The sequence below is a fragment of the Rhinolophus ferrumequinum genome, chromosome 23 (genome assembly GCF_004115265.2).
Source record: "Rhinolophus ferrumequinum isolate MPI-CBG mRhiFer1 chromosome 23, mRhiFer1_v1.p, whole genome shotgun sequence".
In the NCBI taxonomy this organism is placed as follows: Eukaryota; Metazoa; Chordata; class Mammalia; order Chiroptera; family Rhinolophidae; genus Rhinolophus; species Rhinolophus ferrumequinum.
Genome location: NC_046306.1, coordinates 37,872,771 through 37,900,109, shown reverse-complemented (window position 1 = coordinate 37,900,109; position 27,339 = coordinate 37,872,771). Strand labels below are relative to the sequence as shown.

The window sequence follows — 27,339 nt, the reverse complement described above, 5'->3', positions numbered from 1 at the left end:
GTCACAGGTCACTCCCCCTTAGTGTCCCCAGGAAATGATGAAGCAGATGCCCTAGCACGGGTCCGATGTTTAGAACGGGCTCCTGACACTGATGTGGCCCATTGGCTGCGTAGGAAATTGCAGCACGCTGGAAGCCAAACCATGTGGCAGGTGAGCAGACACTGGGGTCTGCCTTTTAAATGGCAGGAGATAGCAGATGCCTGCTATGATTGTGCCATCTGTGCCCAGAACAGCCTCTCCCTGGGAGACACAGCAGATTACGCGAGGGAGGGCGCCCCTCACTCGCTGGCAAGTGGATTACATTGGACCTCTGCCTAAGGACCGCAATGCTATATATGCATTCACAGCAGTGGACACTGCTATGGGGTTGATGTTTGGTTGGCCGTGTCCAGCTGCGGATCAGCGGCATACAGTGGTCGCTCTTACACGGCTGTGTGCCCTCTATAGGTGACCCCAAGTCATTGAAAGTGACAGGGGTACCCATTTTACAGGGCAAGAAGTGCAGCGCTGGGCTGCCAGGATGGACGTACAATGGTTGTTTCATACCCCATATAAATCACAAGCAGCTGGCATGATTTAACGCTACAACGGCCTTTTGAAGCAAGGTCTCCGGGTATCAAAACACCCTCCCATGATGCGTGACTGGGCCTCGCGTCTGTGGGATGTCTTGAGAATCCTGAATGAGAGACCACGGAAGGGAGGGCCCGCACCAGTGGAAGCTCTGCTACATCGGATGGCCGCTCCCATTTAATTACAAGTTACCACAAGTGAGACTCTGTTAAAGCCAGGCTATGGCAGAAATGGAAACATTTTGCTGCCAGCACCCACATGCTTGAAAGCAGGGGAATAGCAGCAATGGACAGTGGGAGGTCAAAATCCCCCACTGTCGATAGTTGGGCCTGATAGCCCCATGGGGGTCTGGTTTGACTCATGATTTGCAAGTTACGCCAGGGTTAGTGGCTGAGTGGCCACCGCAAGTGACTGTAGTATATGGAGGTCCTGATACCGGGATGATTTTGCAGGGAATCTATGTACTCTCACTATGGCCTATTATGGGGTCCCCTGTTCTGTTACATGTTGAAACTACGCAAGGGACCCCAAGCAATGCCATAAGGGTCTGGTACCACAAACCAGGAAAATTGCCAGTGGCAGCAACCCTGCTTTCCCAGGACAAAAAGCTAGCATGTATCCTCCCAGATGGAAGGGATTTGCCATTGTTGGTTCCCAAGACTACTGTTTCTTTCTGTCCGTAGGTGCCTGTAGGCTAATATGACACAGGGACCTTCGCGGAAGATGCTTGTCATGTAAATTGTGAGGCGAGACCCTGTAGGGGTGGAGTGTGGGGATAGAGTCCCAGAGAGCAGTTTCCAGGCTCTCGGCCTCACGTTGAAAGGTGCTGGCTCAGGTAGTAGACGGCTGTCAGCTGTTACCAGTTAGCCAATTAGCCACTGATATAACTGCCACGGCTGCGCTGGAGAGTCTAGTCGAGAGTCGAGAGTGAGTTGGTCGGTTGGCAGGCAGAGAAGAGGACAGCAGATTGCAGGTCGTGTGACTCCAGCCTCCAGTGAAACTATAGTGGTATGACTCCCCTACCTACGGCTCCGTGGGTGTTCCTTTTTGGCCTAGCCATATCCTGAGTTCTTATGTGGGGAGTGGGACCAGAGACCCCGCAGGTCGCCCCGCACGACAAATGGCGGAACGAGCAGGGTCTCCCGCACGAAACCATGCCCTCCTCAGTTCAGCCTCCCCATGTTTTGGGAGCACATGGTTCATGATGCACCTTACACCAAGTGCTCTCTCACCTCATTTGTGCTGTTATGTCTGGAAGTCTAACTTCTCTACCAACCCACATACTATGGTTTCTTTGATACATAACAGCATTTGGTAAGATCTCTATTTTAGAACTTATCCCAGATGTCCTTGTGTTTTCATTAGTTGGGTAGGAATTTGTCTCTTGCACCTTGAGAGTTGGGACTTGACCTTGTTCAATATTTATCTCCCTGAGGCTATGCTTTAGGAGTGGATATTTTCTGTTTGTTCTTTTCTACTGGATTAAATTATCTTTTTTCCTTTGTTACGTTTCTGGGATATATTTTTCTCAGATGGAATTACTATGTGTGGTAGACTGACTTGTTGGTTCCCATTCTTCACTCCAGTGTGATAGAGTTGCATACCCACACCCTTGCCATGGCCTCGGGGTAGGCCATACCTGTTCCCTGACTTTGGCTGTGGCTGTGTGATTTGCTTTAACCAATGAGCCTTTAATGCAGACAAAGGCTTGGAAAGAGCTTGCGTGGCTGGACATGCTCTTGTCCTTCTGTCACTGGTAGTTCTAGGAGGATGAGAGATATTCGGAGCAGACCTGCTTCAGCTGAGCAGAAGTACTGCAGCTTGAAGGACAGCTATCCAGCTGATCTGCAGACCTGGGAGTGTAGAGATAACTATTTCTTATATGCCACTTAGTTTTGGGGTCAGTTTGTTCTGTAGTGATACCTGATACATGATGTCATAGCGAATGAATGACTTTATAACCCTTGTTCTACATTGGTTTGCTTTCTAGAAAACCTGAAACCAATTTACCATGCTATCAGCACGTCATATGTGTACCTGCACATATACTCGTGTGGCTCTCCTTGACTTGGTCATAAAGTCTACTTTCAAATGGCCTAAGAAAAGAAAGTAGAATAATAACCACACCACCAGCACAATTTAGGACCTTACATAGCTTCATTCCAGGCTGAATCAATTATCATACGGTCTTTTTATAGTAAGAGTAAACCCTAATAAACCCAGCAAAAATCTGTGTAATATTCTTGATCTTTGGTAACCATGACTTTACTATATAGTATAATTATATACAATCCATATACTTGTTAATTACATGGTACTACTTATCCTTATTTTTATGAAAATGATTTTTAAAATTGGAAATATGACAAAATATATTTAGGAACATTCTTATCAAATGATATTAATTTCTTTCAACATCCACAATTTACGTTTAAATTTGTCAAAGCCTAGGTTTATTATTTCCATAATACACATTAAAATGAAACATGGTGGCCAACAACTTCTTTTATATTCTCTGAGAGTTGGCCAATTTATTACATCTTAGGCTGTAAATATTTTTTTCTTTAGTGCAAAGAATCTATTATGCCAATGTGCTGACGGAGCTCTACTTGTTTCTACCAGTCCAGAAAGCATGCCAGAATCCAGGGAAGCAAGGGTGACGTTATAATGATAACAGCTCATCGGTTTCCTAAGTTTTGTACAAAGAGTAGATTCTTCACAATTATGCAGTAGTGCTAGTAAGAGCTTACTACTTGTAACACACCTCACAATTTACTGAGACGTGGCATGTTGTTTTGCATCCATGCTTAAGAAGCCCTATGTGGGGACAGAGCCCCAAAAAGCAGTTTCCAGGCTCTCGGCCTCACATAGAAAGGTGCTGGCTCAGGTAGTAAATGGCCATCGACTGATCAAATGGCCATCAGCTGTGCCTAGTTGGCCGTCAGCTGTAACCAGTGAGCCATTAGCCATGAATATAACTGCCGTGGCTAGGCTAGTAGCAAGAAGAAGAAAAAAGAAGAAAGGGGGAGCTAGCAAGAAGATGGTGGCTGAGCCTGCAAGCGGCGCAGTGAGGGTTGGGAATTGTGTTGCTCCTGTTTCCTGTTTCTCCAAACCAGCCGCCAGCGAGAGTATAGAGATATGACTCTCCTACTTATGGCTCCGTGGGTGTTCCTTTTTGGCCTCACCATGTCCTGCGTTCTTATGTGGGGAGCGGGACCAGAGACCCCGCCTGACACCCCGCACGACACTTGGCGAAGTCGGCAGGATCCCCTGCACTACACCCTACCAGGAGGAGGGTTCCTAAACGCTGTTACACTGTATTTATGAAAAAGAACTGCATAAGTAATCAGAAAAAAAAATTGCATTGTTAAAAAGTTCTGCAATTGACAGCTTGACTGAAAAGGAAAGAGACAAAGCGAGGGGTCTTTGGGCGCTTTAGCTAGTTCAAGTTGAACAAACTCCCTTGGGCTTCCTTCACAATTCCAGTGGAACCAGTCAAAACAAAGTCATGCCTCTCTTGTCCTCCTGACCCTCCATTCAATCACACAGCAACAGCTTTTAACAATCACAGAACAAAAACCTCATTGCCCAGTTTAACCTTCCAACCTCCAGAGCTGCATGGACCGCTAATCTAGCTCACAAAAGCAGGCCTGCTGCTCTTTTATTCTCCCCGCGCATGGGCACCGTGTTGAGCCCAATAGCTGATCAGTTCTGGAACGTCCCAGCAGCTAGCGTGCCAGGGCCTCGGATGTTCATTTAGCGGGCTGCTGCCTCCGCGAGGGGCCCCTTTGGAGCTGGCTTTGGGCGCACCTGCCCGCAGAGGAGCCATGTACCGGCACAGCTACGTCTTCCAGACCCACAAAGAGCAGTACGAGCGAGCAGAGGAGGTGCCCAACTGCTTGGCCAAAGGCCAGGCCGCGGCGTCCAGCCTCGCGGCGCTGCAGGGGCTCGGCGAGCGCTTGGCCGCCCACGTCCAGCGGGCCCGCGCGCTCCAGCAGCGCCACGCTGTCCTTCGGCTACAGCTGGACGCCTTCCAGCGCCTGGGCGAGCTGGCGGGCCGGGAGGATGCCTTGGCCCGCCACGTTGAGGGTAACCGCCTGCACACCAGGGATCTGGCGGCGGAGCACGCTCGGCTGGAGCGCCAGTGCGCAGAGGCGCAGTGCTCGCTGCACGAGTTCAGGAGCAAGTAAGCGTGGGCTGTGGGGGGAAACTGAGCTGGGAGCGGGAGGCCTCCGCGGCCTGACTCCGAGAGCAGGCTGCCACCCAATGTCGAAGGGCCATTTGTGGTCCCCCAGCGACCGATGACTTCATCTTTGCAGAAGGCACACATGTGGTACATTTACCTAAGATAAGAGTAGCTTCCATTCTGATGGCAATTCACAGTTTACATGAAATGGTATCATTTACTTTTAATGTATTTTAAAATTTGGGTATAGTTAACATACAATAATATGCACAGATGTTAAGTACACAGTTCAATGAGTTTTGACAAATGTATATACTCACGTAACTACCAAAACAAGCAAGATATTTCCCCTATCCTAGAAAGTTCCTTCCAGCCCTTTCCCTCTCAATCTTTGGTTACCAGTCCCAACAAGCAAGCAAACAAACAAACAAACAAAACCCAGTAGCACCCAGTGTTCTTATTTCTATCATCATGGATTAATTTTGCTTGTTCTAGAATTTAACAGAAATGGAATATTACTCTTAGGTGTCTTATGTGTCTGGCTTCTTTTGCTCAGCACAACATTTTTGAGATATATTAATGTGATTTAATCCTAGAGCCTCATCCTGTTATAGATGGTACTGTTTGCACCTATTTAACAGATGAGGAAACTGAGCCTCTGAATATGTAGGGGTTTGGGGCAGGGTCATTCAGCTGGTGAAGTGCTATCCTGGGACTGGATTGAAGTGCTGGGCACGCTAAGTTTAATCGTCTTCACTGCATCGCAGCAAAACGTGGAAATTGTTTCAATGTATGTCTTCTAGGGTTTTGCTACTCACACTGCAGTCCATCTGCTGGCAGCGTTGGCATCACCCCGGAGCTTGTTAGAAATGGAGACTCTTGGGCTCACCCCAGAGCTCCTGAATCAGAAGCTGCATTTTAACAAGACCCCTACAGTGATTTGTGGTTTAAGAAGTTAAACACTGACGTTTCGAAGCCCTGGTCCAGGTCATGGTCCCCCCTTTCGACAGATTGAATAATGTGTTAAAATCAGCTGTTGAAAAGAAAAGGATGCTTCGTAATTTGTCAGCATCTTTCCAAGTTATAAATGTGTGTGCTCTTTGACTCAGCAGGGCCATTTCAAGGAATTGACTCTGTGATATTCCAGCAGGGGTCAAGTGGCATGCCTGCAAGGACATGCACTGCCGTGTGATCTGCAATAGCAAAATCCTGGAACCCACCTAAATGTCACTGATAGAAGACAGGTTATAAGACTGTGCTTCATTCATACCGTGGGGTACTATGCAATTGTGAAAAAACAAGAATAGTGTTTTATTATCATTTATTTTAAAAAGAAAGGGGGAAGAGTAGAAATTTTTTGCTTGCATGAGGAAAAAGAGGACATAGCGCACACACACAAAACTAACGCACACATATAGGGGATAAAGGAGTAGGGACTGGACAATGGAAGACAGAGGTGGGAGGCAGACTTTTAACTGAACATCTTTATGTAATTAAAAATAATTGTCTAACTGTGTAAGACAGGGGTGTCCAAACTGCGGCCCGCGGGCCAACTGTGGCCCGCAATCCATTGTTAATTGGCCCGCAGCAAATTCCAAAAATATATTTAGTTTATTTAAATAAACCAGGTGAGGCAATACGTACTTCACCTCGAGTGAGTGGCCCGGCTGTGTGTGTATTTTACTGCATATGGCCCTTGGTAAAAAACGTTGAAAAAAGTTTGGACAGCCCTGATGTAAGAGATTCATTCCTTTAAAAATTATATAAATCAATTTAAAAATACAGATGTCCAGGCCCCACTCTGGACCTCAACCAAGAATTTCAGTTTTTATGAGCCCCTCTGTTAAGTCCAGTGAACAGCCTGGTCTAGGGTTTGGGAGTCCCTGGTCTAGGGTAGCCAGAGGTTTTCTTCAAATGTGTTCTCTGACTTCCACATTCTCAGTCTGAATCTTGGGCTGGTTATTTAATGTTGTGTACTGAGCATACTTGTATTTATCAGATCAAAATCATTGATTCCATTCCTATCAGCCCTTTGGTTTCTGATTTTGACCCATAGGAACAGATTTGGAGCTGGAAGAAGGGACCTGAAGATCCACCTGTTACAGCCCTTCATGGGAAAACTGAGGCTTGGAAAGGGTATTTGGCAGGATTTCATCTCGGGTTTTCTTGCATTGGGCCCATACTCTTTCTAGGATACTATGTGTTGGAGAGAAGCCATTCTTGGACTCTTGCAGAGTAAGGCCCAGTGACAGGACCTAGGACCTCATTCAAATGCAGTAATGTTCTCTAAAGCAAAGGGAAGTGTACGCTGGCTCAGATACCCAGCTCCATGGGCCCGCAGGATTCCCTAGATCTCCAAATGCCTTCATATGGTCATTAGGCCACAATCTACTGTGATTTTGCTGGGCAAGCATGACTCCCTTGAGCCCTCAATGAAGGAATGGCTATAGTGAGTTTTCTTCACTTCATTTCCTGATTTCACTTGCTTCTGAGTTATATGTCCACCATGGAGCAGTCCCTTCAGTCTCCGTGATTTATTTAATAATTCCCATTCATTTATTCTCTCCCATTACCCCCTTGAAGAAATTTGATATTCTGACTGGGGTAGTGGGATTTGAAAAATTATAAAAACCATACCCATCCACATGCATGGGTATACACACACAAGTTTGGTTTCACATTCCAAAGGGAAGTTAAAGGCTAGCCAAAGCAGGTGAAGATTATACAGATATGGGAAAGTATATGCAGCCCTGTTAGGCATATTCTCTACTTGGATAGTTGAATAATTTCAAAATCAGGTCTGCAGAATGTCAAACAAAGACAATAAAACTAAATAAAAATAAACAAAAAAACCCCATCAAAATACAATGGTGAATATAGTCAATTATCCAAATTGCTAAAAACCAAAATAATGTGGAAAAATCAGATAATTGAAGCCAAAGTTTTTTTTCACTTTATGAATTCACTTACATATTCACTTATATGAATATATATGAATGTTTTGTCATGAATATTTGATAATGAAGGTGTTTGTCTTTAACATCTAGATTTTACTATAGCATTAAAATCACATTAATATGTTTATCAAACTTGTTTATCAAACTTGTTTTTTTTAATTTAAATTTATTGGGGTGACAATTGTTAGTAAAGTTATATAGATTTCAGTTGTACAATTCTATATTACATCATCAATAAATCACATTGTGTGTTCACCACCCAGAGTCAGTTCTTCCATCACCATATATTTGATCCCCTTTAACTTCATCTACCACCCCCTCCCCCCTTACCCTCTGGTAACCACCAAACTATTGTTTGTGTCTATGAGTTTTTGTTTTTCATTTATTTGTCTTGTTCTTTTGTTGTTTTTGGTTCATATACCACATATCAGTGGCTTGTTTTTAAGCTACAGAAATTCTTAGATGTTTCTAGCAGGAAAAAGCAGTGAGATAATTAGATTTTGTTAATAGTTTTAATCTCAAAGCTAATTAACCATTAAAAAATTTCTAGCTCCATTAGAGCTACATGCAAAAGAGACTTCTAAATGTGACATCCTGGTGTTAAATATAAAACTAATGCGACTATGTTTTTATCTGACTTCGCACCTCTCTTAGTTTGGAGTTCTCCTGAAGTGGAGCCTGAGAGATTTGAGGGCAGGTAGCCTATTTGGGAGGTGACCTCAGGGAGCACGGACTGGGGAGTGAGGAAGTGAGGCTGGAAGGAAAGGTAGCTAACGATGCATTATCCAGAAGGTTACCACTATGACAACTGGGACTGACCTGTGGAGTGCAGGACACACCTTAACTGTCCCAGCTGAGGGCAAGAAAGCTGGGGTATTTATGCACCCATTCACCTTCCTGCCAGGGGCACTGACTCTCTGGCCCATCCACCCTGCCCTGCCCACCATCCCAGAGCAGGCCTATTGGTGTGCAGGGGTGATACTGCAAGGATGAGGGTGATGTGCTGGGAGCATCTGCGTGAGGCTTTGGGCCAGTTTCTCAACCACATGTCGGGGTAAGGGGGAGGAAGAAATTTTCCTCTAACCTACTAGGTTCATTTGGATGGTCTAATAATGAAATCTACACGAAACAGATTAACAAGAGACAATAACCAAATTTAATTACATATGTACAGATGGGAACCTCACATACCTGAGAGGATCAAAGACTGGGAAAATAATGTATATATGACATTCAGATGCACCTTGGGGCTTTAGCGGGTCATTGCAGAATGATAAGAAGAGCACATGCTCAGTAATTAGAAGTTTGCCTTGCCTTATAGATAGGTAATGAAAAGTTATTTCTGGTGATAGCTCTTATTATGGGCAAGGCCCCTAATTTGAATTCTTTCAGGAGAGGTAAAAGTGTCTCATGAGCTCTCATGGTCTTGCTTGCCTTTAACTGAGGACAACTCACATGCCAGAGTGGCACATTTTGGGGAAGCCTGTTCTGAAACCCTTCCATGGCAATAATAGCTGCTTTTGTGAGGATTAAATGGCATAATCCAGAAACATGGCCACATGTCAATAAATACAATCGTATAGGAAGTCCAAAGAAAGTCGGGTTAGTGGTGTTTGTCATGGATCGTGCAGAGGGCAGCTTCCCAGTGTCTGTGCTACTGCTGTACTTGAGTTATAGGTGTGCCAAGATGTGATTCCCTCACCCTTGGGTGGCTGGGAGGGCGGTGTTGGGGCTGGGCCTCCAGGCTGGGAGACTCCTGTTCCATTTACTGCTCCCAAGTACCCCATGTATGGTGCCCATGTCAGCACTTTCTGCGTGTGCCATGATGGAAAAGAGGTTGGGAGGCAATGGACTTGGGAATGCAGCATTAGCACCTGCTTTCAAATTAGGAACCGCGCCTTGAAGAGAGTGCATAGAACTCATCTCAGATTAAATTGAATGCAGATTGTGTGATCAACACGTGTGGAATCATGGAAGCCGCTCAACTCTGGCTTATGTCCAATTTGCAGGTATGAAAATGAATGTGAATGTCGACTGCTGCTAAAAGAAATGCTTGAGCGGCTTCATAAGGTGAGCTGAGCAAGTCTTTGAGTTTGAGTAGATTAATGACAGGATTGAACCAGATGGCTGTGATGAGTGTTTCCCACACCCCTTCTTTGTGTTATTTTCAGGATTCACCTATTTCTTTTATGGTCACTGTCTTTCTTGACCTTGTGATTTCAACTAAATCTTTGTGTGAATCCACACAGCCAGACACATACGCCTCACCACAAGATACAGGGTGTTGGGAGAGAACCTAGATTATTGAGTTTATTGCTTGTGCTGGGCTATCAAAACATGCCAGCATTACTGTGACTGGAGTTGTTTTGCCATTCAGACATCCTGGTCCCTGACACCAAACTTAGGAGGGCACTTGCTTTGGGCAGTGCGTATTTGGATGCAATGATACCTCTATCCTGTTGCCTAAAAGTCTTAAGATTATTCTACCCAGAGAAATTCAAGAGAGCAAAGGAAGAAACTTCCATTTCCCCTCAAGCTCCTCATTCTCAAAATAGCCACATAGGGGCACCAGGGATTCTTAGCATCTTGCTGGAGACCCTCCTGCAGAGTCTGTGTGGAGTTGTTCTTTGCAGGGGCACCTTCCTTCTTCTGGTCCTCTATCACCATCCTGACAGATTGGATTTTCTGCTATAGACAGAAGAACCTGACAACCAATTAACAGAATAATCCTGGACCACAGAGGTAGTTGGACAAACCAGGGATGGCAAATAACTGTAAACATTGTCCTTTCCTGATCATTTCAGAGCTCAGGGACCCATGGAGACTGTTTAGTTGAAGTTTAGTTGAAGGGTTGCTTATTCAGGGCACATGGCTGCCTTCTTCCTCTCCCCTCCTGCCCTGCCCATAACCTCATCAGAATTGCTGATAAAGCACAACACCCTTCCCTGCCGTGCCCAGATGTGTTCCTTCTCCACATGGAACTCCAGTCAACTACTTCAGACAGTCAGGGTTAGCTCAGGATACTTGCTTTCTGTGGCTTTGTCCAACCTCAATTGTCTGCGATGATTCTGGTAGTTGGTGGGAAAGTCAGAACTACTGAATCTGGGGAAACTGAATTTTGCTTTGTCTGTGTTACCTACTGCCTGATACTTCGGAGTCCTTCTCTGTGTGAGCAGAAAATGAATTGTGCAAATCACACTGTGTGAAAAAAGGTGCTGTGAATAATTACACAGGTTGTTTGATAGATACTGGGATTGTCTCAGGCCAACTGGAACATATTAGCACCCCAGATACAAACACAAAGATGGTGATGAGAGTGTGCTTCAGGAGCCCTAAGCTCACAGGTTCAATAATTGATCTTGTATTGATGGTTGCTATGGCCCAAGCCTCCTGGAAGTCTGAGCTTGGAATCGGGGCTTATTAGCATCTGACATCACCCAGCTGTTCTGCTGACACTTGTAGTTCATCCCATTCTTCTTTTTGATGGCGATCCCAGGCTGCCAGATGGGGCAACCATCTTGCCCACAGAACACTACCTTCGGGGATATACGTACCTGACACCCTTCACTTAGTTGCCAGTCTAGCCTCTCCTAACATCACCATGTTTTGGTTTGTGAGTATTTGTCCTCCCTGCAAGCAGAGCTCTCTCTGGACTAACATGTAAGGCTGTCACTCACCCAGTGCCATTGTGTGTCCTCCTCGAAGAAGAGGGAGAAAAAATGTAGTCCCTCTTTTTACCTTTGGTAGAAAGTGACACTGAATTTAAAAACAAGCTCAAAACTTCTGTTTGTTTTCTCTTATTCCTAGACAACACATATTCTCAGTAGAAAAGCAGCACATATTCTCAGTAGAAAAATAAGAGGTTATGAAAAATAAAGGAGAGGCATTCGATCATTTCACCCTCCTGAGAACATGAGTGTAATACCTTAATGTGACAGTGTGTGGACAATTGAAGTATCAGTCCTATGAGAATGTTACGACGGTTCTAGGGAAAGACGCTACCAAGAACATGGGCGAGGGCCAGCACAGGGCATCAGTGTTCCCTACCTAGTCCAGGGAAAGACACTTTTCCCCCAGTGAGATGTGCTATCCCTAACGGTGTGTAACTTATTAATAGAACCCTTCACACTACTGCTGAGTATCTATGAGACTTTGGGTGAATTGCCTCACCTCTCTGACCCTCAGCTTCTTAATCTGTGAAATGGGAATAATAATTGTTCCCACCACCATAGCCGGGGATATCTGTCTGTGTGCCTAGTGAGAATTAAATGACATAATAATGTTTGTGACTTGCCTGTCACAGTTATTATTAAGCACTTCATGCGACGGATGGCGGCTTAGTTTTTTCCATAGTGTAGGGTGCCTAACCCTGGTGGAAAGGAAGATAGTCTTCGATGGTACATGGAAGAACAACTTTTTAATATTAATAGTTGTAAATTTATTTTTATGATTACCTTTTTCCTATAGCAGGTGACATTTAAAAGTTACTTTTTAAATACATGCGAATAAAAATGAATCAATTTGAAGAAAAATATGGGTGAAGAACAGTTCAAGCAGTACTCGGACGTAGCAGAAATAACCAACACACCATGTAAATGCAGTGACATGGAGAGGTCCTTGCACTATCTTGCGGGAACCTCAGAACCTGTGGTTATTGGTTTTCCCCCCAGAAATGACCCAGTCCAACCCCCTCTCTTTGCCAGTGAGGAAACTCACTCTTGGTGAGGTTAAATAACTTCAGAGCCCTACTATCTATCTGTGTGGCAGATATAGGCGGAGTAGTGTCTTTTATGTCCATGGCTCGCTCTTCACCTCCTAAGGATAGTCGAGAATCTCTGTCTCCCAGGAGACAAACACAAAACCAGTGTCTCTGGGTAAAGATGGCCACTTCACACTTGATGTTGGTGCTGCGTCCATTTTCTCTGGGCAGCGCCCAAGGTCATGTAGACATACTGAGCACACTGGCAGCTTCCTGTATCTCTCTGGCTGTGGAAACATGTATGATCCGCGGGAGGCATGGTCCAGAAGTGCAGGCTTTAGTACCCTAGGAGTGACCCTCAGCCACTGAGGGACAGGAGAAGGTGGATGAGTCCCTCAGTTGGCCCATCCTTTGTACCAACAGTTCAGAGGTTAGTTCCTCAGTCTCTCAGAGGACCTTTAGCAGGACTGAGCCCAGTTTGTGCAGAGTCATAACTTGCTCATTCCACACCTTTATTGGCTCTGTTTCTTTCCCTGTATCACCACCTTCCCTACCAGTGCTCCTGGAATTACCTCTCAGATAAATGATGGGTACCCAATCCTTCCCTCAGGGTCTGCTTCTGAGGAACCCAAATTAAGACAGTCTCTCAAAGGGTAGGCCACGTGAAGCCTGGCCTTTCAGATTCTCTGTCCATTGAGATAGATGAGAAGAAGGGGGTGAAAATGAAAGAGTAAATGTTGGCTTATGATATCAATGATTTTTGTCAATAAATCTTTGAATGTTTCCACATATCAATGAGGTTTTGATGGTCAACTCAGTCTCAGTGTCCATTTCCTTTGGTCTCAGTGTGCATTTCCTCTGGTCTCACATCCCTGGGTGTGGCCACAGGAAATGGGGGACAGCAGGAATCATTAACAGAGTCTTTGAATCTTGCTTGGAAAATATCACAATGTATGTGACAGGACTGATTATTGCTGCTTTCACAAAACATCTATTAATACTTCCCATGTAACTAAACCTCCATTTAAATAAAAAGCTCCTGTATTTTTAACCACCAACTAAAGCAAGCCATTCTTTGCTATGCACTTTGAAATGAAATAAATTCCTCAACATACTACTTACATACTACGGTCAAAGTGACTCAGATTTTTTAAGACTTTTGATGTAGTAAGAATTCCTAATGACTTTTAAGTATTTGGGTTTGGCTAACCTCTTGGATATATACAAGGTGTGATCAAACAATACAGTGAATGTTTAAATAAAAAAAAATTATTACAGTAAAAGACACATTGTCATTAATCCCCTTCAAAATACTCCCCCTCACTTTGAACACACTTATCCCATCGTTCTTGCCACTTTCTGGAGCCGTTCTGGAAGTCCTCTTTCATGAGTGTCTTTAGTTGCCCTGTCATGGCTGTCTGAATGTCTTGAATAGATTCAAAATGTTTATCTGTCATTGTCATTTTGATGTTGGGGAAGAGCCAGAAGTCACACGGCGCCAGATCTGGTGAATAAGGTAGATGAGGACACGCTGTAATGTTTTTATTTGACAGAAATTGCCATATACCAGAAGTGATGTGTGACATGGAGTATTGTCATGGTGGATGATTTATGGCACACTTTAAAACCCACTTTCTCTCAACCATAGCTCACACTGGACTGACTGCACTGAAAAGGCTGAAACTTGTCACACACTGTTACTAAGTTTCAACATGCTGCTTCCTGTATTGAAGATCCCTGCCTTTCCATTGGATGGCACTCGGCAGCTGCATTGACCATATTTTGTGATCAAAGTGGAAAGGCTCCATGTCACACATGGCTTCTGGTATGGCAATTTCTGTCAAATAAATTTCTGTCAATTTCTGTCAAATAATTCATGGCTCTTGCATCACGACAATGCACCAGCTCACACAGCACTGTCTGTGAGGGAGTTTTTAGCCAGTAAACAAATCACTGTATTGAAACACCCTCCCTACTCAACTGATCTGGCTCCCAATGACTTATTTCTTTATGTGAAGATAAAGGAAATATTGAAAGGAAGACATTTTGATGACATTCAGGACATCAAGGGTAATATGATGACAGCTCTGATGGCCATTCCAGAAAAAGAGTTCCAAAATTGCTTTGAAGGATGGACTAGGTGCTGGCATAGGTGCATAGCTTCCCAAGGGGAGTACTTCGAAGGTGACCGTAGTGATATTCAGCAATGAGGTATGTAGCACGTTTTCTAGGGTGAGTTCGTGAACTAATTGTCAGACCGTGTGTGTGTGTGTGTGTGTGTGTGTGTGTGTGTGTGTGTGTGTTCCAATAATGTCTGATGTTGCTTATCTTAAGAAAACTGTAAGGAGCAGACTTTAAAGTTTCGCTTTTTTTTTTTTATCTTTAAAATCCCCAGAATTTAAAAATGATGCAAGCTCTAGTCAAATGCTTTCAGTTAAGGACAATTTAAATTTAAAGAAATACTTAAAGATGCTATAGGTGCTTTTCTATGTAATTCGTGTGTCTTAAACATGTCTGGAAAAGAGCAAGAGACAAGGGAGTTTAGGGAATGAAAGGGTGGGTATGAAGCTTTCCGTCAGGGCTAAGAGCCTCAGATGCTCAAGAATTCCTAAGGCTGGAATGAACTTCTGGAGAAGAGAAGGAGAGGGACCTGGGAAAGAGGCGTTTAGGAGGAGGCTGGGGTGAGGAGGCTCAGAGAACAGAGGGGTGGGGGGAGAGCGAGGCAGAATGGAGAGGGAAGTGAGGCGGTGGGTGGAGAGAGCGTGGAGAGCTGCTGAGCGTTCCTAGCACCTGAGCACCTGGAAGGAAAGTGACCTGAAACGTTTTGGAAAGTTTTTTTTATAGCCAGGATCAAAGGAAGTGTTTTTTTTTTTTTCCTTTTTTAAATTAAGCCTTAATTAACTAGAAATTTTAATGAACTTGAATACCCATTCTTTAGCAGTGGTTTTTTGTTTGTTTTTGAATTGGGCTGCTCCGAGGTGGATTTGGGCCTGGATGTAGATACAGACAGTGGGGGTTTGAATGGGTTTTTAGCAGTTCTGTGAATGGGTTGGCAAGGGTAATTTTTCAAGGGTACATTGAATTCTAGTTATTTCTCCAGTCCCTTTTTCAAAAATGGTCAGATCAGTGGCTCTGAAACTTCAGTGTGCATCATCAACGTCACCTGGAGTGTATGTTAAAACAGATTCCTGGGTCCTGCCCCAGAAATTCTGATCCAGTAGGTTTGGGATCTTCCAGATATTTAATATTTTTAATATTTCCCAGGTGGCATGGGCCAGGGACCACACTTTGAGAACCACTGACCTAGATCTAAAACACACACAATATCAGCGTTGGAATGTTTCCTAAAATTAGACTAGTGACCCAGAGTCTTGAATTAGGAAAAATCTAGATGCTTCTGCTTGTGGAGCTTTTGAAAGTGCAGCTGACAATATCCAAAGCATAATAAAAACACAAGCGTATACACATTTCTGAGTTCTGGTGCAAACAAAAGAAAGCACTTCTAAACAAATTCTCTTTAACATATCAGCAACTGTACATTCCAAAGGTACCTACTTACCTTTGGGAGTCTTCCGGGGTAATTTATCAGATAATTGTCTTCAAAGCAAGAGAATATGCTTGCAGAAGCCTCTGGTTAATCTCTTTTTTAAGGACAAATATTGACTGGCTTTTTATTACCATGTTTCTCCAAAAATAAGACCGGGTCTTATATTAATTTTTGCTCCAAAAGGTGCACTGAGGCTTATGTTCAGGGGATGTCATCCTGAAAAATCATGCTAGGGCTTATTTTCCAGTTAGGTCTTATTTTCGGGGAAACAGTATCTCCATGAGCAGTTTTTTTTTAATTAAAGTTTATTGGGGTGACAATTGTTAGTAAAGTTACATAGATTTCAGGTGTACAATTCTATAATACATCATCTATAAATCTCATTGGGTGTTCAACACCCAGAGTCAGTTCTCCTTCCATCACCATGTATTTGATCCCCTTTACCCTCATCTACCACCCCCCACCCCTCTTACCCTCTGGTAACCACTAAACTATTGCATGAGCAGTTTTCAAGGCTTGGTTGATGGGATACAAGAGTGTTTGTTTTGGCATGATCCGAAGAGAGATTTGGGATAAGAGTGGCAGGCACCCTGCAGAATGGGATCAGGACTCAGCATTTAAACTCTTGACCAGTAGAGAGAAGCCCAAGACAGATTCTAGTCCTACTGTCTTCTGTTAACCTCCTTTAACTGTCTGAATGACCCACAAAGTCAATCTGGCCTCACCCTCTCCTAGTTTCTGAGCCATGTTTGGCAGAGCTCTCAGGTTCCATGGGTTTGCTTGAAAGGGTTCTGAAGAGGAGGGTTGTTGGGAGGCTGGGGTGCCGGTTCCCCTCATCACATCCTTCAAGAAGAGCATCACTGCTTTGCCTCTATGCATTGGCTTCCTGGAGATATTTTGTTTGAAGGATGATATTTGTGGCTTAAAAAAGTTTGAGGACCAATTATCTCTAGAGTCCTTTCCATTACTAAAATTCTGAGTGTTTGATCCCTTTATAAGCAATAAAAAAGGGTTGTTGAAACCCTATTTTCAGTTCTTCAGCTGCAGTAATTATGGATAAATTGTGGATGAAGTTTACATAAAAATTAAAATGTTTGAGAATTCTCTGCCCCACCTCACCCATCCTCAGCAGTAGTCTTAAAAGGGGCATAAGGGGTGAAAGAGGGTTGAAAAATATCCAGAAGGACTCAAGTCTTCACCCAATACTCTCTCTGCCCCAGATTTAACTATGCCCCCTTTAAGGGGTGTCCCATCCCCAGAGTTGAAAATCACTTCCACAAAGAATCACTGTATCTGATGGTCTTGTGACCAATCACAGCTCTCTCTCCCAGAAACATGACTCCTGAGGCACAGAGATGAATTCATTTGGAGCTGGGTCATTCTGAAGGCAGTGCCATTAACTCCTGCTGCTTAGGTTCCTGGGACTGCCGTGGTGTCTGTCCTTCTTGAGAGATGGCTGTTTTTCCTTTGGGGTCTATAAATTACCCTTTCCTATTGCTGGAAAGATACCCAGGCTTTCTTTTCACCATCATTCTTCTCACTAAGGGGTTTCACCAGGCTCATGTGATAATTCTAGGTAATTCAGAAAGCCAGATACCTGGACCTCCAAGGGGCCTGCCCACTTCCTCTGGGGAATTAATGTCTTATTTACACAAGGGCAAATAAGGTTCCCATAGCTCAGGGTTGGGCAGTGTGTGTCTTCTGAAAGCAAAACAATACTGTTGAGTTTTCACTGAACTCTGTGTGTCTGTCCCTGTGATGGGATCTGAGGACCCATCGATAAACCCCCAGAATGGTAAACTCCTGAAGGCAGAGCTCATCAAAAGTCAGTAATTGATTAATTCATTAATCAAAAGAATGAGCCCAGAAGCCAAACACCCACAGTTAGATTTCACATTAACTTAGTTCAGACAGTTCAGAGCCCTATACCTGGAAACATGTGACCCTTTTTGTAATTTGGTTCATTCATTTAATTCAGATTTTAAAAAACATAAACTTCATCCCATGAGTGGATCTCTTGAACAGTACAATTTTCCTGCATGCTCTTGCTTCTCCCAGGGGATAGAGGAGGCCCAGCTCCAGGGCTGAGAAGCAAGTGGAGCCTCAGAGAAAGCAGGTAGGAGAGTCCAGGGGCCACGGAGGAGGAGCCAGCTCTGGATCTCGGGGTCCTTCCTTCCTTCTCTCTGAAGGTTCCCTGCCTTGTCACCAAGTGTTGGTTTCCCTGGTACCCATGAAAGGATTTCAGAGGAAAGGATTTGGTAACTGGAAATTAGAGTGTTGAGAGGCTGGGGGATTCACCCTGGAGCAGACACCTGGAAGAGACACTTAGGAAGAATGAAATCTCCACCGAGCCTAAGATTAATCCTATAGAGCTATGCTGTTCAGTGCGGAAGCCTATGCTAACATCCATCATGTTTTTAGCAAATCATTAACAAGTCAGTAAAAAATTACTTAGCAAGGTCTAAGGTTTTGGTAGGTGTGCATGGCAGAGGTATCTCGGGAATGGCAATCTTGAGGAACCCAAATAACACTCACCTGTACTATGGCACTGGCCCACTGAGGTATTAAAGTCAATTCCAGTCATCACAGCACTATCTTATTAAGAGCACAAATAGCGCTTCAACCTCTTTGGTTCATCCAAACAAGATCCATGAGAGAAAACTTGGTGAATTATCGAAAAGTTTGGTGAAAACATTAAACCTTCTGTCATAAATGTGATTTCCAACTTTAAAGGAACTAATGCAATTCACCACAGCAATCACTCTAAAACATACATTTTGTATTAAACAGTCATAGTCTAAAGGTAAGAGACAACAGTCCTTGGGAGAAAACTACTAAACTGAAGTTTTCAGTGTTATGGGAAAATTATTTCTTAATCTTAAAAATTCAACTCACCAATAAGGAGATATTGAACAAATGTAGATGTAACTTAAAACTTAAGGTTGTTGGTATATAAACGACTCTCACTTTGTTCCTGATATTTCTAGATCAAGGTTTCTCACCCCTGGCACTGTGACGTTTTGGATCAGAGAATTCTTTGTTGGGGGGGCTGTCCTGTGTATTGTAGGATATTTAGCAGCATCCCTGGCCTCTACCTACCAGATGCCAGTCCTAACACCCCACCACCCAAATGGTGACAATGAAAAATATCTCCAGATATTACCTAATGTCCCTTGGGGGTAAAATCATTCCCTGTTGAGAGCTATTATTCTTGATCAGGTCCAACGTGCTAACCTTGGACCTGCCTTGCTAGAAATGCAGAATCTTAGAACTCCACTCTGCAGACGGACTGAGCAACAACCTGCATTTATTAAAACCCCAGGTGGTCCATGAGCACATACATCCGGTGATTTCACACCTATGCCAGATGCCTCCTTTGTGAGCCCCACAGAGCCCGGTGTCAGTTCTTTCTCATTGCAGGAAGCTGATGAAGCTTTACTGTGTAACCTGCACCTTCAGATCGAAGCACAGTTTCTGCAGGATGATATCAGTGCAACAAAGGACAGGTACAAAAAGGTAACCACAACCCTTCTGAAGACCTTCCACCAGATAACCCGGTTTGGGTTTGGCCAGATAAGTCTGGGGCACTCGTGGCTGAAAAGTGAAACTGCTAGGGTGGGTTACTTTTGTGTGCGTTGCCCCTGAGCCAAGTGGGTGATGGGTTGGTTGCTGGACAGCTCTGAGTGAGCCAGACATACAGGAGGAGGCAATAGTGTGTGTGTGGTGGTGGTGGTGGTGGGGAGAATGAGGGACTGAGGGGGAGGAGTTAGGAACTAATAATTCTGTAGTACATTCCAGTTCACAAAGTGATTTTACATAGATCCATCTTGATTAAGGTACAACCTGGCGCTTATTTCAGCTCAGAAATTGAAGAAACACAGAAAATGCAAAGTATATGTACTTTTTAACTCTACCTCTGAGCCAGTACATTGAGGGAATACATGGCGCTTAGAACCCTCCGCTTTGATCTGTCCCCCACCCCTGCCAGCTTCTCATAGGCCTGACTCTTGGGGCCTTGGTACTGGAAAAATCAAATCCTGGAGCTATGTGATCATGGCCAAGTGGCCTAACCTCTCTGAGCTTCTTCATTTTCAAAATGCAAATGCCAGACTGTCCACAGAGCTGTGTGGTTAACTGAATGTTGCAGACCTCCCGCCATGGCCCTCAGGGCTGACCTGTCCAGGGGGCTCTGGCCTCCCTCCAACTGCCAGTCTCTGCAGCCCTGCCTCAGGACTTTCTCCAGGCAGTGGAGGGCTGCTCCACCTCATAGGATGTGTTGAGGAGTTAGTACCCCGGGAGAAGCCTCAGCCAGTGACTGATGCAAGCTGGTAGATACACCTCCCAGCTCCCTCTCACCTGCTATTCTGCACTGGCTCCCTACTGGGACTGAACTGGTGCCCACAGTGGTAACACACCCCTTCTTGGCTGCCTTCCCTCCCTGTCTCTCCTCCCCACTCCACTTCTCATGTTTCCTGGCATCTTTGCCCAACTAAACTATTTGCACTCGGATCCTTCTCTCAGGGTCTATGCTTAGTCAGCTCAGGCTGCTATAACAAAGTACCAAAGACTGGTCAGGTTCTGGCACAGCCACCTTCTTCATGTGTGCTTGTCTGGCTTTTCCTAGGAGCATGTGCATGGAGAGACAGCAAGATGTCTGGTGCTTCTTCTTATAAGGGCACTAATCCTATCATGGGGCCCCACCCTCATGACCACATCTAAATTTAATTATTTCTCAAAGGCCCCACTTCCAAATACCATCCCACTGGGAGTTAGAGCTTCAGCATGTGAATTTGGGAGGAACACAATATTCAATGTATTGAATAGTCTGCTTTTGGGAACCCAAACTGAGGCAAAGTGATAATACAGGAAAGCACCTGGTACACCCTGGAGCTTGGCGAATGCTCAGTAAGCATTAGATTCTCTTCCTGCTTTAGTTTGTAGCTGCTTCAGCATGAAAGTGGCCCTGTTCCTTTGCAACGAGGGGATATTCTCTCTCCCTTTGGCTTCCTCCAACTTTCCATCAGGACTGTTTTGGTTCTTCTTCTCCTGCCTTCCTGACTCTGCTGTACTTTTCTGGAATCAAGGGAGCAGTGCCTGGGGGCAGTTTCTAAGCATCTCAAAACACTCTTCAGGGCCATTTTTAATAATAACGAGAAAATAACAATAATAATAATAAGCGCTCACACTGTGATGCTGACATGCATTATCTCATTGGATCTCAACAACAACCTCATGAAACAATGTTTTAGGTCAGGTTCCCCATCAGCAGAGCTGTATGTAGGTGGTGATTTTTGTGGGATTTCTGTGTCGGTGGAGAGCGCCCAGGAGAAGGGGAGGGAGGAAGGGAAGCGAGACAGCTCAGGGTAGGAACAGCGCAGGGGCCTGGGCTGGAGCCTCAGCCTGATCTCACCGCAGGGGTAAGGACTCGAGTGTGAGTCACACTACAAGGTTGTTTGCACCTTGAGGCAAGAGGGTTGGTGTTTTGTACTTCTGTGCCAGTGAGTTCCTGGCCTGGGTTGGGGATGAGGTGGGATTTGGGGGTGGTATATAGCTTCCTACACAAGATGACCATTATCTGGCCTAGGGCAGTTCTCTGCAGGGGGGGCAGCTGTGTGACATTATCAGTCCTCATGCACAGAGCTGGGCACAGGTGCTGTTCAGATTGTTATCCTGCTTTTATAGAAGGGCCTGAGTTTTAGGAGATATAAATGGCTTGCTCGAGGCTTCACGCAGCTAGTAAGTGAGTTAATCCGGGACCAATTGACCAAATTCCATCTTTTGAAGCACTGCCCTGTTCTGGGGTCAGAAAAAGCCCTTTTGTATGCTCTTGGGCTCCTTTGTCCTCCAGCTCTGCTTTTCTGTCATACCCCTGCCATCCAGGGCTCTATGAAGACAGCAGCAAAGCATCCATGTAACTCAAGGGAAATGTCAAAATAAACCAAGCCTTAGTTTATTCATCTGCTGCATTGTTCTTGTGAAGATTAAAGATATAATGTATCCTTTGCACAGATCACGTCTGTCCTATTTGTGACAATGGAACATGTGAAAGCATTCATCTCAGGGGTCACCTTGTCCTGGAGGGAGAAACCTGGGCAGTTCAGGTTTCAATAACAAGGCTTTCTTTCCTCCAACAGAATCTTCTCGAAATTCAGACTTATGTCAGCATCCTGCAGCACATCATCCAGACCACCCCTCAAGCATCGGCCATTACAGGTGGAGTGAGGGAGGTAAGAATCGGAGTCCAGGCTGCAGGGAAAGCATACCTGAAGGTTGTTCTTACAGTCCTGTGGGACTAGTTAGCAGACACCAGAGACAGGCATCAGGCTAGACTGGGTGGGGCTGCGGTGGGTTAACTCCTCCCCACTCCGACTGCATATTCACATTAAAGTTTACTCTTCTGTTCTTCTACTCAGACTGTGAAAGCTGTTCTTTAGACATCTGAGGACATAAACTGTGTCCCTGACCATTTTCGTAGATGTTTCCTCTTGAGAATCATGGGTTGTTCTTCCTTGTATAGTTTACAAGAAACTGCCAGACTCTCCCAAAGCAGTGTGTCCCTGTTGCATCCCCACTGGCAACTGGATGGCAGTTTCTGTGGCTTTGCGACCTTGCCGGCATTGGGAAGTCAAGTATTTATTTTTTTTTGTTGATGGCTCTTCTAATAGATATGCTGTGCACCTCTGGGATTTTAACTGTACCACCTAATGACTAATGATGTCGAGAATCTTTCCATGTGCTTGTTTGCCAATCAGGTATCTTCTTTGTTGGAATATCTGCTCAAGTCTTTTGCTCATTTTAAAAATTAGGTTGTTTTCTTATCCATCTTAGCAATTTGGCCATAGATTTTGAATACAGAGAGCCTCAGATAATTAGTACTATATTTTCAAAGTTGGCCTCTGCTAATGATTATGTAAATTGGTGCATGAAAACTATTGGGAAAGGATAGAGATTATTGAAGCTGACCTTTTAGAAATGAGGATTTGGATATAAAACATTATTTCCAATATAATGTTCCACATTCCTGCTTCACTTGGCTCTCTAGCTGCTCAACAGGATATCGATGTATTTTTTTCCTAATGTGTTTCATGGGATTTTGTGAGGCATAAAAACATAAACTGAAAAGGATGCAGATTAAACAAAAATGTCATTGTATCCCTCATTCATAAGTTGTGGTAGTCTGGTACAGGCTTTCATGGACTGGTCCACTGATAAGATTCTGGGGTTTTTTGAAAGGATGACTTAGGACAGTGGTTCTCAACCCTGGTGACACTTGGAATTGCCCAGGAGTCTGGCCAGACCGTGCCCCACGTCAGTTAATGGGCCACCTGCACAACCGGTGGGCTGGGGTTGCTGACTGCTTGAGATTTTTTGTTTTAATTTTTTTCATATGAAAGCTCAAGAAATTTCCAAACTTGCTTTTGAAGACACTCTTGAACTCTGTCATGTAACATCTAAGAGGCAGGAAAGCTACCTTTTTGGGCCTTCATGGGGATATTTTTGTCCACCAATGATCATTTCAGGTTCCCGCTTTCCTCAGTTGATGTAACCCAGGTTGCTACAAAAACCTAAAATAGCTTTTCCTAAAGCCTTAATTTTCTTTGTTAGAGATTTCTTTCCAGATACCTCATTTTTATTTTGCAAACACATTTCTCCCTCCTCTAATTCAAAAGTGTTTTACACCAGAGCACACTTAAAATCACCTTCTGTTTCATGTGACATGATTCTTCTGAGTTGTAAAACTATAGAGACCGTCTGGACTTTTTTTGAGAGCATCAATCATCATCAGTGATCATTAGCGTTGCCTGACTATAGACCTGCTGAGTGAGAATCTGCATTTTTAGCAAGATCCCCAGGGATCCATGTGCATGTGAAAGGTGGAGAAGCACAGATTTAGAAAGAATCACATTCTTTATTAATCTTAACTTAAAAACTCCGCATACAAGTTAAATGGTCACTTTCAGGTTTGTGTGATTGATTCTTGTTGGCAACCTAGAGGATGTGTCTGTCACGTTTGTTCAAAAGAGGATATAATTAGCATTGCTAGTTATAGGAACACAGACCAACTGGTTAATGTGTCAGTAGCATACGGTCAGTTCCCTCTAGCCAGAGGCCACTGGGGACACACCTGTGGTCACATAAAGTTGGGTTTATTTTTCACTGCAGGAAGGGAGGGTGTACACTGTGGAGACTCCCAAGGTGTCTCAGTGTGTTAGGTGACCTGGGGGGAGGGGTCAGGTAAGCAGGACTCTGCTCTGGGTTGGGTGCTTTCAGGAGGAGGCTGGTCTGATGACTGAGTACCCTGATAATTTGTATCTAGGAGGCAAAGGAATGGTAATTAAGCAGCATCACTTATGTTAGCAGAGAGAGCGCATGTTTGGTCATTTTTGTGGTCTTTTGGCCTGAGCTCAGACACAATTACAGAGGGGTTTTGTTTCTGTCTTGTTCACCCATATCCCAGTGTGACATCTTCAGATATTGGGGGGGTGTCCTGTGAGGCAGCCTGCGGGGCCTCTAGTCCTGCTCCCCACATTAGAACACAGGATGTGGCTAGGCCAAAAAGGAACACCCACGGAGCCATAAGTAGGGGAGTCACCACTATAGTCTCACTGGAGGCTGGAGTCACACGACCTGCAACCTGCCGTCCGCTTCTCTGCCTGCCAACTGACCGCCTCTCGACTCCCCAGCGCAGCCGCACCCGTTATATCAGTGGCTAATTGGCTAACTGGTTACAGCTGATGGCCAATCAGCCACAGCTGATTGGCCATCTACTACCCGAGCCAGCACCTTTCTACGTGAGGCCAAGAGCCCGGAAACTGCTCTCTGGGACTCTGTCCCCACAGGGTGGCATCATTTAAACGTAGGGAGCATCGTGGCCTGGTGGTTAGTGCCAGCTACCAGTTTATAGCTGCAAGGCTGTCTCCTTTCCTCTTCAGTTAGTATATGGGGACTGTGGGCAGGTGTGGGGTGATGTAAGATGAATAAGAACTGGGGAGTGAGAAGAGCTGGGGCCAGACAAGCAAGCAGGGCCCTGGCAGGAGGTGGTATGATGTAGTTACACTGGGTCTGCCTCCATCCCAAGGCTGCAGGTCTAGAATTTGCAGTGTTGTTTATCAGCACATCCTCCATAAACTGATATTCAGGTCACAAGTCCCCTTCTATTCCCAGCCACCCCCTTGTCTGTATCTTTGAAGCAGGGTGGTGGGGACTGAGACACAGAGAAACAAAGAGGACAGAGACAAACAGAGACTGAGAAAGCCTGAGAGCATGCATTCCTCCATGCACTGAGAAACTCAGGAATAAATACATACAGTTGAGGAGGTCCTTTTGCAGTTATGTCTCAAGCCCCGCCTTCCCCACGGGTTTGAGCCATAGGACCAGATCCATACTTCCTCCGTTAAGCACATCTGTCTTGCTCTAGCTGTCTTTGTGTCTGTGTTGTTGATCCAGCCACTTTTCAGAGTGTTGGAGAGAAGGGGCTGCCTCATACAAATGGCCTTGAACATGGGCGCACTGGGCACATACTGGGTTCCCCCCGAAAATAAGACCTATCTGAACAATCAGCTCTAATGTGTCTTTTGGAGCAAAAATTAATATAAGACCCGGTCTTATTTTACTACAAGTAAAATAAGACCGGGTCTTATAATATAATATAATATAATATAATATAATATAATATAATATAATATAATATAATATAAATATCAGGTATAATATAATACCTTGTTATGGGGACAGAGTCAGGAGTGCAGTTTCCAGGCTCTCGGCCTCACATGGAAAGGTGCTGGCTCGGGTAGTAGATGGCCGTCAGTTCTGGCTAGTTGGCCATCAGCTGTAACCAGTGAGCCATTGGCCACTAATATAGCTGCCACGGCTGTGCTGGGGAGTCGAGGAGAGTCGAGGGGAGTCGGTCAGTTTGCAGAAAAATGGACAGCAGGTCACATGTCGTGTGACTCCAGCCTCCAGTGAGAACATAGTGGTATGACTCCCCTACCTATGGCTCCGTGGGTGTTCCTTTTTGGTCTTGCCACATCCTGCGTTCTTATGTGGGGAGCGGGAGCAGAGCCCCCGCAGGCCGCCCCACACAACACTGGTCTTATATAATATAAAACCAGGTCTTATATTAATTTTTGCTCTAAAAGACACATTAGAGCTGATTGTCTTATTTTCAGGGAAACACGGTACTTGTTTCTGATTTTGCCTGACTGTGAGGCCACATGCTCAGTGTCAGAAGGCACTACTCTTGAGCAGTCAGGCTTTTGTGAAGCAATTTGGATGTTTTTGACTAGAGAGTGGAAAGGCCAATTGGAAACAGGTGACTGCTCTGTGGAGCGTGGAAAGGTTGAGGGAGGATTTCCTTCTATGATGTTCCGTGGAGTGTTGATAGGCGGTCCAGCTGCCTCACCAGTGCCCCGGCTTCTCTCGTGCCCCTTGGCGCCTGCTTTGTGCAGCAGCGATATCTTAGCACAGTTGATGGCTTGGAGTTCAGACTGACTGTGCTGTCTGCACAGACACAGAGAATAGAGCCCAGTGAGAGACTGTGTTCTGAGTTTTCCTTTTGACTGAAGGGAAGGTGCCTTGTCCAGAGTTCAGGCACAACTAGCTCTAAAATACGGGTCTCCTGACACTTCATAGTCATAGCATTTATGGTTCAGACTTTGAAGACAAAGTGAGAAAGCATTAACAGTGGTCACTGCAGGCCTGTCTTTCTCAGTCCGCTGGTCTGCTGTAAATAACTTCCACGGCCTGGGTAACTCAAACAACAGACATGTATTTCCCACAATTCCAGAGGTTGCAAACCGAAGATCAGGATGCCGGCAGATTCAGTTCCTAGTGTGAAACACTCAGGTGGCCTTTCCTTGGAATGGTGCGCGTGCACGCGCGCGCGCGCACACACACACACACACACAAACACATACACACATATTGAGAGAGAGAGAGAGATCTGGTGTCTCTTTAGTATTTTCTTATAAGGACACTAATCCCATCCTGGGGGCTCCACTCTCATGACCTCATCTATCCTAATTACCGCCCAAAGGGCCCACCTTCAAATACTATCCCACTGGGGGTTAGGGCTTCAGCACATGAATTTGGGAATGGGGACATGTCAATGTGCAGAGTATAACAGGGCCCCACACCTTCCTCATCCCTTTTCTCTTCAGATTTCCTCTCATGTCAATGTGTGAGACCTGAGTGTGGCCTTCTTTGTGCAGGAGAAGCTCTTGACAGAATGGGAGGTACCCGCCCTGCAGCATCAGCTGGAGGAGGGCCAGGAGGTGCTGTCTGTCCTGCAGGCTCAGAGAGCCGAGCTGCAGGCCCAGGTAGGCCTCGAATATTCGTGTCCACTACTCCCTGTTGGGCATTCAGCCACATGTGTGAATCG

At 45.0% G+C, this 27,339-nt stretch overlaps 1 protein-coding gene across 1 annotated transcript in view; it reads left to right on the top strand.

The window, feature by feature from the left end:
* Positions 1–4,397: 4,397 nt before the first annotated feature.
* Positions 4,398–27,339, top strand: part of BFSP1 (beaded filament structural protein 1) — a gene marked incomplete at its 3' end in the record, with an annotated part of 46,374 nt that continues 23,432 nt past the window's right edge. The window contains exons 1-5 of the mRNA XM_033095174.1: positions 4,398–4,756; positions 9,723–9,783; positions 19,380–19,475; positions 22,094–22,186; positions 27,170–27,277. Of these exons, the coding sequence (XP_032951065.1) occupies positions 4,398–4,756; positions 9,723–9,783; positions 19,380–19,475; positions 22,094–22,186; positions 27,170–27,277 (717 nt within the window). The remainder of the gene's footprint in view (positions 4,757–9,722; positions 9,784–19,379; positions 19,476–22,093; positions 22,187–27,169; positions 27,278–27,339) is intronic.